This window comes from Oncorhynchus mykiss, chromosome 18 (assembly GCF_013265735.2).
Source record: "Oncorhynchus mykiss isolate Arlee chromosome 18, USDA_OmykA_1.1, whole genome shotgun sequence".
In the NCBI taxonomy this organism is placed as follows: domain Eukaryota; kingdom Metazoa; phylum Chordata; class Actinopteri; order Salmoniformes; family Salmonidae; genus Oncorhynchus; species Oncorhynchus mykiss.
In genome coordinates this window covers 18,958,365-18,978,768 of record NC_048582.1, presented here as the reverse complement: position 1 = coordinate 18,978,768, position 20,404 = coordinate 18,958,365, and the positions used below count along the sequence as shown (strand labels likewise).

Here is a 20,404-nt window from a genome sequence, read left to right as displayed (position 1 = left end):
TTAGATTATGTTCCCACTGCTTTTGAAAAGAACCTGAATATGGCAATATTCCAACCAATTGTCATGGGATCATTTATATACACGGCACTGCAAGAGATGGGTCAAAGTTCTTTCAGTTGGATCTTCAAATCAAGGTGGCATCCAATCTAAAAAGGGGTTAACAGAATTTAAAAACACAGGATCATTGTAAATGGACTAAACGCTCTGAAAAACAAACTGCCTCGTATCCAATGCTGCTTTGTCGTCAGAGAAAAACATGGCCTGCCAGCTCAAATTTAAAGTGGCTTCCTCTCCTCACGTCATCTCCTTCGTCTGCACAGATCCATCGTCCTCGTCAGTGCAGGTGAAGGGAGAGGAGGACGCTACTTTAGACTAGCGAGATGGACAAACCCAAGGAACAGTCAAATGTTTCCTCACCCGCTGTCCCCTCCTTTCAACCCAGAATGAAACAGTATTATACGTCACCATAGAAACACAGAAACGACCAACAATGTGACAAACGTTGATTTTTCATACAGGAGAGTCGTTTGCACCGGGGCAGAGTTTGACACCACTAGGGCCAGGAGGTTTCCCTGAACAGGTCACAGTCAGGAAACAACTTGAAAAAAGGTAGAGCCATAGAGAATAATAGTGGCCAAAATGCCGTTTTAGCACGGGCAGCGCCACTGAGGGCTTCCGCCATACTAAAGTAGTCAACCGGATGGGGGTTCCTATGGGTTGTAGCCTCAATGGCGCAGCCCATGCGGTCACAGATAAAAGAGGCGTCCTCTTCCGTATGGGCAGAGTGGAAAGGTCAAAAGAAGGTCATGAGTAGGGCCATGAGTTTTTCCAGAGCACATGAAATGACAAGGACCACAGGAGGTCGGTGCACCTTAATTGGGGACGGAGGCTTGTGCTAATGGCTGGAGCCCGAATCAGTGAAATGTTACAGACAAACATGGTTCCACGCTCCAGTCCAGACATTATGAGCCATCCTCCCCTCAGCAGCCTCCACTGACAAGGGCACATAAAACACTCCTAGCCCTAGTTATGGTAAGTAAATATATCTCACATTTTAAAAACTAAACAGTTTCACGGTTCGTTTTACAATAATTATCCTCTTCCAACAAGAAACACTTTGCACTAGTGCAAACTAGGGCACGTTCCAAATGGCACCCAATTTCCCTATGTAGTGCACTACTTTTGGCTTCAGTAGTGCACTATATAGGGAATTGGGTGCATTTCCGATTTGATTTGCCCTTAGTGAATATGGTTCAGAGTTGAATCTATACAGCAGTATCTCAAACTACACCAGAAGCCTTTCCCCCCTTAACTCTCTCCATATCATTAAGAACCTGTGATTTAACATCTTTTCTCAATTCAAATACAGAAAAAGCCTTAATAGAAAACAATCATTTTCTTTTCATCTATCGTTACTAGGGACAGGAGATTTCCCTAACAGCTTGACCTGGCCAGGAAACACTCTGGACTCTAAACGTTAGTTGTAGTTCCTAACTACATAATGATCCAACAAAGAGGGTCCCTCCTGGCCCTAGTTGTGTCAGAGTTGAACAGTGAGGTACTGTAAAAACACACACCGTCTCTTTTCAAACCCAGTTGGTCTGAATCAACTCGTTTCTCATCAGTCATTGGTTGAGACGGAAATATCAAAACATGTCATGATATCAAAATTCACTTTACAGTATTTACAAAACAAACCAAAGACAGATAGAGACATCACAAAAGGAGAGAGAGAGATGGTTGGGGAGGGTGTAGGTAGGCCGATTGGTTGGTTGTGTGTGAGGGACAAATGTTGTCCTCTTGGGGGGGGGCACACCACCTCCTGATTGGCTCAGCTCTGTTACAAGAGTCCTTTAAGCATCCAAGCAGAATAATTTCACAGAAGGTCAGAAGAACTGCCCTCTGGGTAAAAAAAATAAAGTAAAAACAAAAACCAGACACTTCCAAGATGTCTTCCTCTAGGTGGATGATGCTGATTGGTGCAGAGTGATTCCGGAGTGTGTAGATGGACTTATTGTCAACCTGTTCTGTCTCAATGGAAAATCAAACCAATAAATACAACTGTGCATCCTCTGCATGTTCAGGGTCACTTAGTCTACTACAGAGAAAACACCTTCTCAGGGGGATGGAGAGGGACATTACAATTTAAAGTACCATGATGGACCAAAGGCGCTGTTCTCTGACTGGGCAGTAGATTGTGTATATCCTGTGGGTTTTCCTTAAGGAGACTAGTGAAGGTTCACCGTCCTGTGAAGTTACTAACGAAGAGGTCATCAGTGGGTGCATGCCCTTTCAACAACAACAAAAAAACTACAGAAATTAAATCCTACATTTTAAAATAAACAGAATCATCATAATATTATTAAATCATAACAATAAAATATTATAAAAAGAATAGCAATAATACATTACATACAGAGTAATGGAAAACATCACAACACTTGTTTTTTAAATGTATACACAGAGTGAACGAGGGGGGAGGGGGGCTAGACGACACTTCCATGTCTACGTCTCAAATGACACCCTATTCCTCTAAAAGTAGTGCACTACATAGGGAAAGGGGGATCATTTGAGATGCGTTCCCTGTATCCACTAGAAACAATAAAAACATCAAAATAAAAGCGAATGCCAATGTAAATGTTTGTCGAGCTTCCAGACAGCTACTGACAGAACCCTACCATGCTGTGTCCTGAAGGGTGTCCATGTTATCCAGTCTCTCCATCATCCCCTCTCTCATTGTCCAGAGTCTGACAAGAAGTCAGAGAGGCAGGGGGCGGGGTTAGAGAGTAGGGACTTCCTGTGTCTCTGTTTCCTGTCTATGCCACAGACAGCGTCGGGAAGCTCCACCTTCACTAGAGGCCCAGCATGCCCCAGGGCTGTCCTAGAAGCCTGGGTAGTGGCGAGAGTTCGAGGGGGTGGAGGTGAGGTGGGAAAGGCAGAATGAGTCCGATCCAAGGTGAGGGGTTGGAAAATCCAGGTGGAAAGGTACAAAAACAAAAATAACCAAAAGAAAATACAAAAAATAAAGAAATTAAAATTACACACTCATCGTCATGTTGGGTGAATACTGTGAAGAGAGAAGGGGGGGGGGGGGGGGGGGGGGGGGGAGTGGTAGACATGAGTGAAAAATGTAAACGCTACAACATTACATACCAGGTCACCCACCCTGGTTCTTGAGGGGTCAAGGTATAGGGGTCAGGGGGTCATTGGCCAGCAGTACTCACACTTTCACTTTGGAATGGGTTGAGGAAGTTTCCACCCATCTCCCCATCGTCCCGCGGCGTCCCGGGAGGGTTGCTCATACCCCCCATGTTGTTAGGAGAGTTCTGGATAGATAGAGAGTAAGATAACTCTATAAATATGTTGTACCACACGTTATTTGACCAGCAGCTCCAAGACACGTCCCTCTGTCTGTTTGAGAGATTGAAGTCAAATGTTGTAGAAAAGGAGATTTATATTCACCTTTGGCAACCCGTCCATGTCCCCAGAGCCTGAGAGACCATGAGAGAAAGATGAGATTCAAAACAGTTCATCCATGCACTGAACATTGTCACCCTTACGACTGCATTAATAACAGGTTTCATAACCCTGTCATAGCACCCACCTAGTGAGCCGTTCATGTGGTGAGGTTCCATGGCTCCCATAGCTCCCATCGGTCCATCAGGCCCCGGGCCCATAGGGAACTGGGAGAGAACACACACACACACAGAACATAAAGATGTCTCAGTGAAACTGAGGACTGGTTTTAACTGCCCTATCTAATCAACGGGGGGATAAAGTCATACTGTATCGTGGTGTCACGCTGCGTGACATCACGCGGTGGAATACGACGTGTAATGTGACTCACGTTGGGTCTGTTTCCTCCTGGTCCTATAGGGTTCATCATAGTGTAGATGTTTTCACTGGAGTTGTTGGAGTCTGGGGGAGACCAACACAATAGCACAACATTAGTACACACAGAGAGAGAGGCAACACACATAGTGTCTAAATATAGTACTGGTGCTGGGGGGGACATATTTAAGAGACGCACCACCTGGGCTGGGCATGATGGGAGTTCCGGGCGGCCCCCCTCCTCCTGGAGGACCCTGGGAAACAGTCAAAAAGGTCAATAAGAACAGTGCACACAATTTCCCCCATTTCCACAGCTAAGGAACAGTTTTATAACTGACGAGTTGTTGAAAACACTGCCGGTTGGCTACTCACCACATAGTGGCCGGGAGATGAGGAGGAGTATTGTATCTGTGATGAGAGAAGGGAAACTAGAAGTTAGGGGGGGGGTCATAGTTACTGCCGGGAGAGATTCTCAACTAACCAGTAGTTCTTTCCTCCAGCAACAAGAGGGCAGTATAGTACATTTTTCAAGCCATCTTAAATAATAATCATTGTAATGAATCATCTAATCTATGGCAAATTGAGCGAGGAAACAACTTACTGAGTTCGCATTGGGACCAGGCCACGGTCCTCTACCACCAGGTCCCCTGAGAGACAAAGAGAAACTGTAAGTATAGGGAAACACTGCCATAAACCAAGAGAACAACAGTTCAACATTCATGATGTCGGGGCCGTCGATATTCAACCATGAAGCTGGTGCTATGGGATAGACTGTCTTTCTCCCTATGGAGGGAACACTTACATGTTCATCCCAGGCATAGGACCACCCATGGAGTTAGGAGGGGGTCTCATACCCCCGTAGTTCTACATAGAGAGAAGAGATACACAGTGTCAAAACTAGAGAGTGTGTTTGTGTGTGTGTGTTCATCCCAGGCATAGGACCACCCATGGAGTTAGGAGGGGGTCTCATACCCCCGTAGTTCTACATAGAGAGAAGAGATACACAGTGTCAAAACTAGAGAGTGTGTGTGTGTGTGCGCACGCACGCTTACCTGTGGACCCATGGGCCCCATTCCTCGTGGAGCGTTCATTCTCATTGGCCCACCCATATTAGGATGTCCTATAGGAGAAAATATGACAAGAACACAGTCTTAACACCAACACACACTGGTAGTTAAAGACACTATGTGATGGTCTAATATGGATAATTCGATTCACTTAGCAAACACTTTTATCCAATGAGACGGTCACCTCCACACCTAATCCACATATGGTCAGTCTGAACCTGGAAGGCAGGGTTTATGGCAGGCAACAGACTAAACTCTCCTCTAACCTCATTAACTGGGACCCCTGTTGGGTTAAACAGTACTCTATAATCTGAACCTGTAATCTCAAGCCAAAACTCAGCCAAAACTCAGAGACCCACACTATCCTATCTTCCACCAAGATGACCCCTGGATCTGTGAGGTCCTGGGGGCACCGGCGTTCTCAGAGAGGAACGCCACTTGAAAAACTGCAAGCTTACATAAACACAAGCATGAATAATGTACACACACACACACCTTGTGGTCTGGTGGGGTCCATGCTGTTTGGCAGGAGAGGCTGAGAACCAGGGATTCCCCCTGGAGGCTGAGGGAAACAGATGGATGAGAGAAGGGGCGATCGTGAGTATGGACCACCAGCACATACCTACCTGAAAGTACATGTTCAGCTGTATAGGTAAGTGGGTGGTCCATACCTGATTTGGCATTCGGAGAGAGGGGCGGGGTCCACCTGGAAACCGTGGCGACATGAAAGGCTGAGAGAGACAGAGAGAGAGTTTGTCATTCCCACTGAAAAGGAGTTGAGCAGACAGATGGACAGAGTGTGAATGGAGGATGAGGAGGAAGGGGGGTGAGAACACAGAAAACAATGAGCCGGCTAATTAACGAGATATTTTACAGAGGAAGCTTGTCTTCAAGGATGCAGGCGTCGCACTCATCCCTTAGCCGTACATGTAGTGGTACATGTAGAGCATTGTGTGTGTTCTGTCTGTCCCGTGCACATGTGCACTCAGTGTGTAGGTCCACAGTGGCTCCTCTTTTGTTTTATTGATGAGGGGTTGGTGGAGTGTGTCTGTGTGGAGGCTAAAGCTTCAACCCACCCAGAACAGCTCCAGAGGAGAGTCAATTATTTATGTGTGTTTGTTACCTGTCCGTGTGGTCCCATGCCGTGGGGGGGCTGTGCGTGAGGAGACTGCTGGGAGCCTGGCGGACCCTGCGGGAAGAGAAGAGTGACATCAGAGAGAGGAGCTAACAACTACAGCTGCAGGAGCAAGCCAATCAGGGATGTGGAAGAGAAGCTAGGCAGTAGCCAATCAGAACACAGAGCGGGAGAGGAGGGCATTTTTCCTAATCCATGGTAAGAGGGTGTCTTCACCACTAGAGGGCAATGTTGACGCAACTATAAAACACAGCTCAGAACAACAGTGGATCAGAGGAGCCTACAGCATGTTTGGTCACCGTCCATCCCACACTGTTCAACATCAGGACATGCAACTAGACTGAGGAACTGCTTGAATGTGCATGAATGACTTCAGGTTTGTTTTGTGAATTGTGTGGGTCTTCAATTTTTTTTTTATTAGCGAACAAACACCAAGCACACACATGATAATAGCAACACAGGCATAATTGCAGCAAGCAGCTCTTGCTAATGATAAGGCCACTTGTACAAAAAGGACAACACAAGCACAGACACCCTCGTCCCTCACTTGTTATAAATAGCACTTCCGTGCCTCTCCTCGTTCCTCGCTCCCTCACTATTCTCTTCTTGCCATCTCCCACTTTCACCGACTTCCTCCCTCCCATTCTTTCATTTCAGCTCTCTCCAGTTCTCTCTTCCACTCTCGGCAGACAATGAAGTGGTAGCCACAGAAACAAACACATTGAGGCCCATCTCTCTCCGTTCCACCTTATCATCGCCGCTGCCAAATGCCAGGGCTGTCCATCACGCTGTCTGGCTTTGTGTGTGTGTGTGTGTGTGTGTGTGTGTGTGTGTGTGTGATCTATATATGAGAGGAGAGAGGGATTTTTTGGAGGTGGAGAGAAAGAGGGGGGTGGAGAGAAAGAGAGGGAGGTGAAAAAGAAGTGTGAGGAGATCTAGGAAGAGAGGGAATTAAGTAATGGATGATGAAGATGATTGGTGGAGTGGAGGGAGAGAGTTTTACCATGCGTAAAGTCAGGGGCGAGGGAGGTAGCAGAAGAGGTGTATTACCTGGAAGAATCCAGGCGGCATGGGTCCTCCTGGCATACCATCATTAGGTGGCATATTCCCCATCACAGGACTGGGGGCTGCTGCCGCACTCTGCAACACACACACACACACACACGTTAAAAGATGAAGCACAGAGTCACACAGACCATCCTAAACCCTGCCCTTTCCACTTTATGTTAAACTGACACACACCTTTGTCTTTATACATTTATGCTAATTCTGCCCATGAACAGGCCACTGAGTCCCTGGGGACAACATAGGGTCTTTCCTCCATCTTGCTCCCTTTCCCCGGCTCATTCCCCTTAACCCTCTCCAAACATCTGCACTCCTCCTCTCCCCCCCACGGCCCTCACCTCCCACAGCCCTAACCTCTCCTCCCCCTCCCCTAACCTCACCTCTCCCCCCCCCCCCTCCCCTAACCTCACCTCCCCCCCCCCTCCCCTAACCTCCCCCTCCCCTAACCTCAGCCTCCCCTCACCCTCCCACAGCCCTAACCTCACCTCTCCCTCCCCTAACCTCACCTCTCCTCCCCCTCCCACAGCCCTAACCTCACCCTCCCACAGCCCTAACCTCACCTCTCCTCCCCTAACCTCACCTCTCCCTCCCCTAACCTCACCTAGCCCTAACCTCACCTCCCCCTCCCACAGCCCTAACCTCACCTAGCCCTAACCTCACCTCCCCCTCCCACAGCCCTAACCTCACCTCTCCCTCCCACAGCCCTAACCTCACCTCTCCCTCCCACAGCCCTAACCTCACCTCTCCCTCCCACAGCCCTAACCTCACCTCTCCCTCCCACAGCCCTAACCTCACCTCTCCCTCCCACAGCCCTAACCTCACCTCTCCCTCCCACAGCCCTAACCTCACCTCTCCCTCCCACAGCCCTAACCTCACCTCTCCCTCCCACAGCCCTAACCTCACCTCTCCCTCCCACAGCCCTAACCTCACCTCTCCCTCCCACAGCCCTAACCTCACCTCTCCCTCCCACAGCCCTAACCTCACCTCTCCCTCCCACAGCCCTAACCTCACCTCTCCTCCCCCTCCCCTAACCTCACCTCTCCTCCCCCTCCCCTAACCTCACCTCACCCTCCCCTAACCTCTCCTCCCCCTCCCACAGCCCTAACCTCACCTCTCCTCCCCCTCCCACAGCCCTAACCTCACCTCTCCTCCCCCTCCCCTAACCTCTATTCCCCGTCGCTCTCACTTCCTTTTGCTCACTCCCCCTCTCTCATCTCTTGCAGTAGCTAGTCGAAGCTGTTGCTATGGAGACTGGTCCTTTGCTCCCCGTGCCTCTAGCATCCCCCTCTCAGAGAGAGGGGGAGAAGAGGGAGGTAGGAGAAAGAGACCGAGAGAGAGACAGAGTGACGGGTTTTCAGTAACAACCTCTAGCCAGGCCCTAACCACTTGTGTGGATATGAAATAATTGGATAGATATAGGCAATATGGTGAAAACTTCACCTATCATACCAGAGGGCAAGGTTCGTATAGAAATACCATTAACCAGGCTACTGGCATCATGCTTGACATATCGACAACACACAGACAAATCCTAAATCCTACACATCAATGACAAATAACTGTACATCAATAAAGCTACATGGTGGACTATCACTCACCCACACAAACATAAATAAATGTCAACACACAGTGACAGGAAGCACCACAGGGGAAGGTTAACGTCTGGCTCAGCCTATAGGAATCCACCACCATGAATAATTAATCAACAAATCAAAATTGATGATTTGATTGGGCGATGTGGTTCAACGATACTGAATGGAATTGATCTATCCAGCCCCCACACACACACACACACACACACACACACACACAGAGAGAGAAAATGGACAGATCAATGGTGCTCAACACATTATTGACCTTTTCAATGGTAAGACAAACAAACACTGGAAGATGGAGAGAGATAGAGAGAAAGAAAAAGGGGGAGAGAAGAGTGGTAAATCCCCCCCCCCCTCCCACAAAAAAAAGAGATGAGAGAGTAAAGGGGCAAAATGAGAGAGGGAAGAAGGCAAAGAGAGTTACAGGAGAACTAAATCATTTGTTTTCTATGGACTCTAGAAAACAGCATGTCTGAGGCCACACACACACACACAGAGAGACAGAGATGCGCACACCCCCCCCCTGCCAGAATGCTCTACATGGATATAGACACACACCTTGTGTGTTTGAGTGACCATCTGGTCCTCGAGACTGGCAAACTGGCACTTCACTCAAACAGTTGCCAGCCACGGCAGACAAAACAGAGCACACACACGGTTAACCAGCTCTCTCTGGCACCGAGGATGTGAAAGCCCCCCCTTGCTCTGGGCCAGATGCCAGGGCTGCAACACACACAAACCCACCCACAAATCCCTGGCTTAACCCCGGCCCAGTGCTGGGCTTACTGGATTAAGACCTCCATTCCATTATCTCCACACACTGACGATAGCCACACACACACACACACGGGAAGAGGCGGGACGAAGACACACACACACACTTGGGCCGGTCACTCACGTAATCATGGAAGGCCTTGGCCTCGCTGGAGTGTTCGCAGTTCTCCCGTCTGTCCGGCGCAGCGCAATACAAATCCCAGAATACACTGCAACAGGAAATAGAGGAAGAGGGTTCATGTCAGGGAGCACTTGATGAGCCAATAGAGGCGATAAAGAGGTCAAGCGAACTCCACCAAAGCAATTGAATTGAAGGACCGTGGGGGAAAGATCCCGACTCTTCTCATTGCCCCCCAGCAAAATCAGCCGACATTTAGGCTATTGTTGACATGTGTATTTCACACTATGTTGACGTAGAAATGTCAATATAATGCTCGTATGGTTGTCAACCCCAACATGTGTTCATGTCATCATTACAAATTAGAGGTCGACCCATTAATCGGAATGGCCGATTATTTAGGGCCGATTTCAAGATTTCCTAACAATCGGAAATCACTATTTTTGGACACCGATTTGGCAGATGTAAAAAATAAAATAAAAAATGACACACCTTTATTTAACTAGGCAAGTCAGTTAAGAACATATTCTTATTTTCAATGACGGCCGAGGAACGGTGGGTTAACTGCCTTGTTCTGTGGCAGAATGACAGATTTTTACGTTGTCAGCTCAGGAGATTCAATCTCCAACCTTACTAGTTAACTAGTCCAACGCTCGAACCACCTGCCTCTCATTGCACTCCACGAGGAGACTGCCTGTTACACGAATGCAGTAGAAGCCAAGGTAAGTTGCTAGCTAGCATTAAACTTATCTTATAAAAAACAATCAATCATAATCACTAGTTAACTACACATGGTTGATGATATTACTAGTTTATCTAGCGTGTCCTGCGTTGCATATAATCTATGTGGTGTGTATCGTTGCTCCAATGTGTACCTAACCATAAACACCAATGCCTTTCTTAAAATCAATACACAAGTATATATTTTTAAACCTGCATATTTAGTTAAATTTGCCTGCTAACAAGAATTTATTTTAACTGGGTAAATTGTGTCACTTCTCTTGCAACAGAGTCAGGCTATAATGCAGCAGTTTGGGCCACCTGGCTCGTTGCCAACTGTTTGATGACTATTTCTTCCTAACAAAGACAGCCAACGTCGCCAAACGGGGGATGATTTAACAAAAGCGCATTTGTGAAAAAAGCACAATCGTTACACGACTGTACCGAACCATAAACATCAATGCCTTTTTTCAAATCAATACACAGAAGTATATATTTTTAAACCTGCATATTTAGCTAAAAGAAATCCAGGTTAGCAGGCAATATTAACCAGGTGAAATTGTGTCACTTCTCTTGCGTTCATTGCACGCAGTCGGGGTATATGCAACAGTTTGGGCCACCTGGCTCGTTACGAACTAATTTGCCAGAATTTTACGTAATTATGACATAACATTGAAGGTTGTACAATGTAACAGCAATATTTAGACTTAGGGATGCCACCCGTTAGATAAAATACGGAACGGTTCCGTATTTCACTGAAAGAATAAACGTCTTGTTTTCGAGATGATAGTTTCTGGATTCGACCATATTAATTACCTAAGGCTCGTATTTCTGTGTGTTATTATGTTATAATTAAGTCTATGATTTGATAGAGCAGTCTGACTGAGCGGTGGTAGGCACCAGCAGGCTAGTAAGCATTCATTCAAACAGCACTTTTGTGCGTTTTGCCAGCAGCTCTTTGCAATGCTTCAAGCATTGAGCTGTTTATGACTTCAAGCCTATCAACTCCTGAGATTAGGCTGGTGTAACCGATTTGAAATGGCTAGCTAGTTAGCGGGGTGCGCGCTAATAGCGTTTCAATCGGTGACGTCACTCGCTCTGAGACTTGGAGTGGTTGTTCCCCTTGCTCTGCAAGGGCCGCGGATTTTGTGGAGCGATGGGTAACGATGCTTCGAGGGTGGCTGTTGTCGATGTGTTCCTGGTTCGAGACCAGGCAGTGGGGAGGAGAGGGACGGAAGCTATACTGTTACACTGGCAATACTAAAGTGCCTATAAGAACATCCAATAGTCAAAGGTATATGAAATATAAATGGTATAGAGAGAAATCCTATAAATACTATATTAACTACAACCTAATACCTCTTACCTTGGAATATTGAAGAATCATGTTAAAAGGAACCACCAGCTTTCATATGTTCTCATGTTCTGAGCAAGGAACTTAAACGTTAGCTTTTTTTACATGGCACATATTGCACTTTTACTTTCTTCTCCAACACGGCACATATTGCACTTTTACTTTCTTCTCCTACACTGTTTTTGCATTATTTAAACCAAATTAAATATGTTTCATTATTTATTTGAGGCTAAATTGATTTTATTGATGTATTATATTAAGTTAAAATAAGTGTTCATTCAGTATTGTTGTAATTGTCATTATTACAAAATAATAAAATGTAAAAAAAAATATATATATTTTTTTAAACGGCCGATTAATCGGTATCGGCTTTTTATGGTCCTCCAATAATCGGTATTAAAATCATATTTGGCCAACCTCTATTACAAATCAATCGCATTATATAGTTAAAAACAACTGACCACCACCAATTCTGTATGCTAGCTATGCTAACCAGCTTATACGAATGGCAGTTAACGTTTAGAAGTGACTGCTAAATGCTACGTGGAGAAAACAGCTGACATATATCCAAATCGGACTTAAGTAACCACATTGTGGGCCTGTGGGCCGATAAATGGCAACTTTGTTAGAACGTGTGTCAGTCTGCGTTCCACTGCCTCCTTTACCACATCTATGTACAGTACATATGTTATTCACCACACACACACAGTGGTGATATTCTAATGGAATACACAAACGTGTGAACACAAGAAGATGCAAGGGGCCGAGATACTCACCACCACCACGAGTGCAGGAATCCAGGAGGCTCCCCTAACGTAATATTCTTTTCCCATCGTATCTGAAAGAGAGAGAGCAACATGCTGTCTAGTTCTAAACTCAGCAGGAGAGGAGACTGCCAGGGTGGGTGTGTGCCGGTAGAGTACGTGTGAAACTCATTCCACTGAGGGCTGAGCGTCTGCAGGTTCACTCCCTTTGTACTTGATTGATGAATTAAGGTCACTGGTTAGTAAAGAACTCCCCTCATCTGGTTGTCTAGGTCTTAATTGAAAGGAAAAACCCAAAAGCCGCAGACACTTGGCCCTCCGTGGAATGAGTTTGACACCCCTGGCCTAGAGGTTAAGAACACATAATCAGTCTGTCTCAGCCAGTCAACGCTGTCCCTCTTCGCGACCGCACTCTCCCTTACGCTCCTTCTTTCCCTACCTCTCAGTCAATGCCCTCAGAGAGTCACACCTCGTTCTACCCCTTTGTCAACGCCGTCCTTCCCCTTCGCTCTCTCGGTCTCCCTCTACCACCATCTAGGCTACCGCTACCTGTCCACATCTCTCTACCTCAGTGTCCCCCTCTTTTCCTCTGTCATTCTCCACCTTTCTCCTTTCTCACTCTAGTCCCTTACTTATTGGGAAGGACCAAAGTTGGCGACCACCAGGCTAGAGGTAGGACGACGTCGGACAGAGAGGTGTGTGCGTCTTACCTCTGACAAGAAGGTCTGTGCAGACTTCTGTGCTCCTACATGCAGCAGGTACTCATATACGTACAGCGCTAACCTGCAACAGAGGAGAACAGGACCTTGCATTAGCAAAACTGTAGAGAAAGCCATAGGAGTTAGCATTAGCAAAGATCTGGTTGAGGATTACACAAACCTACTAGAACAACAAGGCTGACTGTGTGTGCACGGCAGGCTGCAGGCATAAGCGGTCGCTTAGGGCCCCAGGCCGCTAGGTTGTTTTTGGGAACTCAGTTCGGGGCCTCAACTTACTGTTGCGAATAGTAGAATACACAAGGTGCAAGTTCGAAATTTGGTAATGCATCAGCAATTTCTTATGTCAGTCACTAAATGACCCACGCCAGCGAACAATTTTTTGATTAATTTACCAATCTAAACTTGTAGTAATCATGGCCAATTACCGACCAGGTATGTTCCTAGGGTCCCCAATTGATTTTGTTAGTCTTTCTCACTCAGATATCATTAAAACCCTTTCCAGCCGGAGCATTCTAATTTCGTAATAATAGTCAAACAATGGTTTAAAGCCATAATAACACCACCGTCCAATCACCAAATGTATTTCTGTAAACTGCCATTTACACATGATTTACAAGTAGATATATTAATGGTTTAGGGCTTTATGGGTGGGAACTTGTTTTTTTTACTTCAATGAAAGGTCACAGAGCAAATCCTCCATTTGCCTCAGTGCCCTGGTAGAGGACTGGAAGGAGAGTGGATCGAGTGCCATTTTGACCGCTTCAAAGCAGAAACAACCAGGTGGATCAGATGAGGTAAGAAAGTTGCTTCTCCCTCCGTTTCTGACATTTTTGGGGCCATTTCTTTCTGTCTGGAAAAACAAGTGAGCTAGATTTTCTGTGTACTGTCAAACATAGCTAAGTGTGTCGCTAGTATGGCCTAGTAAAAATCAGCAGGTAAACTAGCAGTTAAGAGCGTTGGGCCAGTAACCGAAAGGTCGCTGGTTCGAATCCCTGAGCTGACTACGTGACAAAAATATATATTTTAATCTGCCCTTGAGCAAGGCAATTAACCCTCACTGCTCCTGTAAATCGGTCTGGATAAGAGGGTCTGCTGAATGACTCAAATGTCAATTAAACCAGATTGACCACTGTGCTCACACTGGTTTCACTTCACTTGCAGTGAAATATAATGTGAGCTTGCCAGATCAGGCTGGTTTGGGAGGTTAAGGAAATACAGTATGCTTGATGCATGTCCCCCTGCCCCCACAGGCTCTACACTTCCCAGTGTTGCTTCCCTGCCTTCCAACACCCCTCACCAGACCGCTTCATCCCCTGCCTCTCCCCTTCTGGTCCCCCCTCTTACCCCCCACTGGCCTTGCCTCCTAGTCCTCTACCAGACACCGGCTACATACCAGCCTCCAGGTCTACCGCAGCTACCGAGATAGCCGACTCCTCTGCCCACCAGGGGCCCCCACCTTGGCTCCTCCATAACTCTCGTGCATGTTGTCCTTTCCTGTTCCCATATATCCTGCATGCCAGCCTGCCTGCCTACATGTTTAACACATGACTCTCATGGCCTTGGAGATGTAAAGGACATGTAAAGACTAAAATAACGTTGGGCTTTTAAATGGTTCCCGTTCTGACTGCTCGCGTGATAGGGTAATAATGTAGAGAAAAAAAATAGATTTGTAAAAGCCAATAAATTGGTATTATGCCTTTATCATATTCTGTCATTCCAAATACATTTTGATGACAATACCCCTGAGATTAATGTTGTATTTAATGTTATGGCTATGATGGTGATAACTTTTTTTTTTTTTGTACAGGTTTGAATGAGACAATGCACTCCCTAACGTTATTCTTTCAATAAAGTTATTGTCTTATTAATATTATATTACTTGTTTATGCCTTTGCTTATCACATGTCAGACTAAATGCTATTTGTAATTTGTTTTGGAGCAGATGTGTTGAATATACTACGCAGATAAGTGGAACATTCCATAGAATTCTTTTTTTAAATACGATTGGTCACTAAAACAACTTGTTCACAGTAAAAGGTATTTATATTCTCATTTCATATTTTCAATCCTTACAAAACAAGACTCAATATGCTCTAAGTGTTTTCCATCTTCATTAGAAAGTGTTGTGAAAATGTATCTTACATGAAAATCTATGCAGTTTCTCAACATTCAAAATAGGTATCATGTTTTCATTATACTCATTAATGCATGCAGAGGTCATGATCCAGTGGAACAATCCCCTCAGGCTGGAAAGGGTTAACATGGCATACGTCATAAAGTGTAGAACTACTGGAAATTTGCTTCAAAGGGCTACAATATGCAACTTTTTGGGCGACCCGATAAAAGTCATAGAAACGTGAGTTACAGATCTGTCACAGCCTAAGAAGTAGTATCTCTTCTATGTGCGCTATTTTCGATGCTTCCCATTTAAATTGTATTTCTGCATCTTTTACTTTTGTTTTTGTACAGCAGTTTTCAAACAGCCGAAAATGAAATATTTTTGGTTATGGAAACCATTTCACAGCAGTCTAGATGGTACAATGATTCTCTACACTATGCTCACTTTTGTCCAACAGAAATTAGGCGAACTATTAGAATTAAGAGAAATTTCTGCAGAGTGCCTTTTAAAAATGCAAACATTTCACCCCATGTAAAAATGGGTAGAATTGCAGAAAACTACGCGTAAATATTTTTTCCCCAAACATATTTGACCATGACCTAAATGGTCCGAAAGTGGCTTCTTACACCTGAATACCAAAACATCCAGAAGATGAAGGTGCTCAAAGTTGACCCATTTCACATACCATGAGACAGCCATGTCTTCATCGCTACAAAAGATAAAACAGTTGAGTTTGATATCATTTTTTTTTTAACTTACAAAAACAAATTTGTCAAATTATTTTATAATTTCATGAAAAACTATATTTTTTATATTCGCACATGTTGTAGTTTAGACCTTTCATCATCTGAGGTTTGTGTTGTGCCTGCCATCAGTTGAGACGCAACAGCTTGCGAATACAATAGAAGTAGTTGATTCGGCCCATATTATTTGAAAATATTAAAATACTTATTTTCTGTGTATTTGAGTAACAAAATATACATGTATTTGAATCCAGGTCTGGTGTGTGTGTACAGTCGTAAGGGCTGTCTCACAGGACAGGCCCATAAATAGCTGAGGGGTGTTCCCACCCTGTGATCACAGATAAAACAACTGGTGAGACAGGACAAACACACTGCCAGAGAAGAGTACGAACCCTCTTAAGAGTAGGAGGTAATTGTGAGGTTGCAGCTCTTCAGACAGGCTAGCCCGTGATTTATGAGCCAGGTCGTCTGAGGTAGTGGTTCTAACACACAATTGTCTGTGGCTGCCTGGTGGTGTAGTAAAGTTTACTGTCAGTCTTGGGTCAGTTAAGCCTCTCACACACACCTGACCAATGCACTGGGCAGTCAATGATTTGAAAGTCACTTATCTCTGAGACTGCTGGTTTAAACTGATCAGCGTTCACAGTGAATAAAGTAACGCTGCCTATACTTTCAATGCATTTTCTCCCAAAATGTGGGGAAATGTAACCAGGCCACTGGGGTTAGCATCCCTTCTCTTATAATATGTGCCATGGGATCTTTAACATCCCATCCGAAAGACGGCACTCTACACAGGGAAACGTTCCCAATCACTGCCCTGGGGCACTGGGACGCTTATTTTTTTTAGATCACAGGAAAGAGTGCCTCTGCTTAGCTTCAGAGGCAAGCCAGAAGTGGGATGCATGGTGGGTAAACTGCCTTTACCCTCCACTACACCACTGACTTTGGTTAGTGTAGGTCTACTCTCTCACATACACACCATGTCTTCTCCTGACCATTTACAGAAGGCTATGGTTAACGACCAAACTACTGATCTCCCCCACAAGGGCACTGATGAAATGTTTATGTGTGATGAGAGGCCTGTGTGTGCACGGGGTGGGGGGCTATGTGCACCTGGTCTGCTGCATTATTTAAGCTCACGCATTGAGAGGAAGAGAGTTTCTTGAGCTGCAACACTGGGGAGATGTTTTGATGGGAAGGTAGTGTCTCTGCACACACGCACAATTAGTCAGCAAAGGGACAGCTCATCTCCTCCCTCAGTCCCTTTCTCTCTCACAAACTTCCCCCCTGATGTTCACCACCAGTACACCTGACATCCTGCCTGCGGCTGCAGACAAAACCCCTCTTTAAACATGGATAAGACAGCCCACCAGAAAACACTCTCCTTCTCACAGACAGAGAAACACAGACATTGCTCCAGCTCAGAGCGACCACACGCACACACCGCTCCGACTCACAGCACTGAGCAACCGCTTCAGTCAGACACTCAATAATTCAACACAGAAGAGGGAGATGAGGACTTGGAAGAGAGGAAGGGAGAACTGAGCATTGGAGAGGAGGGGAAGAAAGGAGAGGATACAGAGGAGGAGAGGGAGGGGAGGTGAGGAGGCAGAAGAATAGAGACAGAGGGGAGGAAAATCAACAAAAGTGTGCCTTCTGAGCTAATCTATGGTCTGCCCAGAGCTCAAGTTCTGAGGTTGATTCATAAAATCAATTAGGCTAGATTGTAGATGAACATAATAATATCAAGCACAACAGCGACATACACAGAAGGAGCAGACAAATGTGTTGACAATTTATTTGCACATCCAAGGGACAGGGCTTAGAACAGCTTTAATTTAAATATGGACTGAAATGTGTGGGGGAAAGTATGGGCAAATATTAAGGCATCGGCTTTGTTGACATTTGGCAAGACACGGGAAAAAGAGAGCCATCTACAGCTTGTCAGTAAAGTTCAAATAAATCAGTACGAATAGCCTAGTAGTTGTGTTGTTCACAGTGCATACTTATGAGTATCTGATTCTGCAGGTTATACCATACAAATTTGAAATCTCTTTAGAAACCAAATAACACATGTTGTGACAAACATGTTTAGGAAAGAAACATAAATGCAACACAGTAGCACTGGGTGGATACGATAAAGTTACTGTCGTACTAGCAGCCAGTTCAGCGGAACATCATCCTGTACGGACAAAACGGCATCCGTAGCTAGCAGACAAAGGGATAGGTAAGCTACCGCTATCTGAGCTAGCACACTATCTCGTTTGTAACTCCAACTATTCGGCTAAATGCTCAGCGTAGTGGCCAATTTTAAATGATAGAAACCTCGTTTTATAAAGGACACTTATTTTACTCTTTAATAAAGGCTAAACAAACTGTTTGGACACAGTTATCATACTTGCCGCTAGCTAGCTCCTAGCCTACCTAGCAGTAACTCGCGTATGAAGGTACACATTCATACAATGTAGAGTGAGTTCGAATAGTTCCTTTTTGGAACGTTGGACACTCCTTTGTTACATTGAAACCAAACCGGTTACATTGGTTTCAACTTTGTAAAAGCTATCAGTCGGCTACGTTATTTCACCATAAACTAATCCCAGGCTTCCTGAAACACACAAGCATCTTCACGAAGGCATTGTTCCCAATACCCAGAGAAGTAGGGATGATGCTCTTTTCCACTCAATTCTAAAATGCAACATATTGCAGACAGTTTGAAAACAAATGATTTTTCCAATGTTGTATGACATTGGCGATATTAAACATGAAGTTAATAATATACTGTACCGGATGAGAATGAAACTAGTAGGAATGGATACCTTGATAGTAAGCTAACGTTTAGCTAGGCTAGCAATCAACCCCCAATAACTATTTGCTTGTTAGGGAGGGCTACAAGAATTCACCTATGCAAGAAAACCTGAAAAACAAAGACCCTAAACAACTACGGAGAGCATATCGTATCCTAATCTGCACCCTTTCTATGACAACAAGCGAGGTGGTGTATGTGAGCGTTGGAGATAACAGTAGATATCCTAGTACTAGTGTCTCTAGCTGGTGTTTGTGACATTGCACTATTCCCACTTACTTTTCTCTTGCTTGGTTATCTGAGGGCACAACAGCACCTTTCCCCTTGGCGTACATCCTTGAAGCTGGTTTCGATACTTTTTATTCAGTCCGGTTCCGACACCTGTCAAAGAAAGCGACCACGTACGATCTCCATAGCTACACAGCAGTAGTGTTCTCTCTCACTGTGCCCCGGTGTCTTTTTTTCTAGCAGGCTACATCCATCCTCAACATTGCCGATCCGAACAGGGGCTGCTGCCGTCGCGGGGAGCTTGAAACCGTCTGTTGGTGATCTTTTTTTTTCAGTCGCTGTTCCAGGGTTTTACCCACGCTCCCCCTGTTATAGAATGGTGGGGGCTTCTTAAAGGGATAGATCCCTTTTTTTTGTTTATTTGCCAAACTAAATTATGATAGACTGGTCAGTGTTCTTCATTCCTGGGCTTGGAGTCCCACATGGATGTGTGCAGGGTTTTGATCACTAACATGCCTCTTTTAACAGTACCCTACATGCCTCTTTTAACAGTACCCTACTGTGCCCACATGTAACTCTGTGCTCTGTAAGGTATGTTCCGGCCAGGAATGGTATATAACAGCTCTGTGTGTCCTGTTTTTATATAGTTATATGGCTGTGTTTACACAGTAAGCCAAATTCTGATCATTTTGCCACTAATTGGTCTTTTTGCAGATCACATCAGATCTTTTCATGTCAGATCTTTTCACATCAGATCTTTTCCAGACCTGATCTGTTTTGTTAAAGGACCAATTTAGTGAAGAAAAAAATATCAGAATTGGGGTGCCTGTCTAAACACAGCCTATGTGTCGTGTGAGGGAATAATTAATCAAATGTGTACATGTATACCAAGTATGAAGTTGAGGGATGTGTGTGTGTGGCCTGTCCCTTTAAGAATGTGTGTGAGTGTGGGTGCAGTGCAGTGGCTGGGTGTGTGTGTGCAGGAGCGAAGTGATCTGCTTAAATGTTGCTCATCTGTGGGAAGGACACACTGACTGCATGCATGTGTCATTCTTGGGGTTAGCCACCTCCACTGTTTTTCTAAATGACACACATAAGCAAACACATTGTCCAAAAAAGGGGTAAAGAGAGAGTACCAAGAGCTTGGACACAAACACAGTCTAGCTAGGCAGAGCTGTCAGTGTGCTTGTGTTGCTCCAATAGGCTAGAGAGTGAGGGAGAGTGTGTTTGTATCTACTCAGCTCTAGACCTCAAACTCTATCACTGTCTCATCATAGCATCAGTATCGATTGGCCTGAGCCCACATACCTCTCAGAACACACATACTGTTGAGGGAATGTGCCTGTGTGTGTGTGTGTGTGTGTATGTG

The 20,404-nt window shown here is 45.2% G+C and overlaps 1 protein-coding gene across 4 annotated transcripts; it reads right to left on the bottom strand.

Annotated features, from left to right (window-relative positions):
* Positions 1 to 293: 293 nt before the first annotated feature.
* Positions 294 to 19,385, bottom strand: LOC110495746 (single-stranded DNA-binding protein 3). Of its 4 annotated transcripts, none has more exons than XM_036952166.1 (18): positions 19,087 to 19,385; positions 13,134 to 13,206; positions 12,436 to 12,497; positions 9,592 to 9,676; positions 7,084 to 7,173; positions 6,022 to 6,087; positions 5,570 to 5,629; positions 5,394 to 5,460; positions 4,884 to 4,951; positions 4,634 to 4,695; positions 4,433 to 4,478; positions 4,204 to 4,239; positions 4,031 to 4,085; positions 3,848 to 3,918; positions 3,605 to 3,683; positions 3,463 to 3,491; positions 3,225 to 3,326; positions 294 to 2,889 (listed from the first exon to the last, which is right to left on the bottom strand). In XM_036952166.1, the coding sequence occupies exons 1-18, from the start codon at positions 19,140 to 19,142 to the stop codon at positions 2,734 to 2,736; spliced, it is 1,263 nt and encodes a 420-aa protein (XP_036808061.1). In that variant the 5' UTR covers positions 19,143 to 19,385; the 3' UTR covers positions 294 to 2,733. The 4 variants fall into 4 exon arrangements, with proteins under 4 accessions (XP_036808061.1, XP_036808064.1, XP_036808062.1 ...); XM_036952169.1 differs by having other exon boundaries at positions 294 to 3,067; positions 4,034 to 4,085; XM_036952167.1 differs by having other exon boundaries at positions 4,034 to 4,085.
* Between the last annotated feature and the right edge of the window lie 1,019 nt (positions 19,386 to 20,404).

Excerpts from the sequence above, each read along its gene's own strand:
- LOC110495746 (XM_036952166.1), bottom strand. The coding sequence starts at position 19,142 with ATGTACGCCAAGGGGAAAGGTGCTGTTGTGCCCTCAGATAACCAAGCA. Across the intron at positions 4,952-5,393 it reads GGACCCCACCAGACCACAAG|GACATCCTAATATGGGTGGG; the intron begins GTGTGTGTGTGT and ends TTTCTCCTATAG. Across the intron at positions 3,919-4,030 it reads CATCATGCCCAGCCCAGGTG|ACTCCAACAACTCCAGTGAA; the intron begins GTGCGTCTCTTA and ends GGTCTCCCCCAG.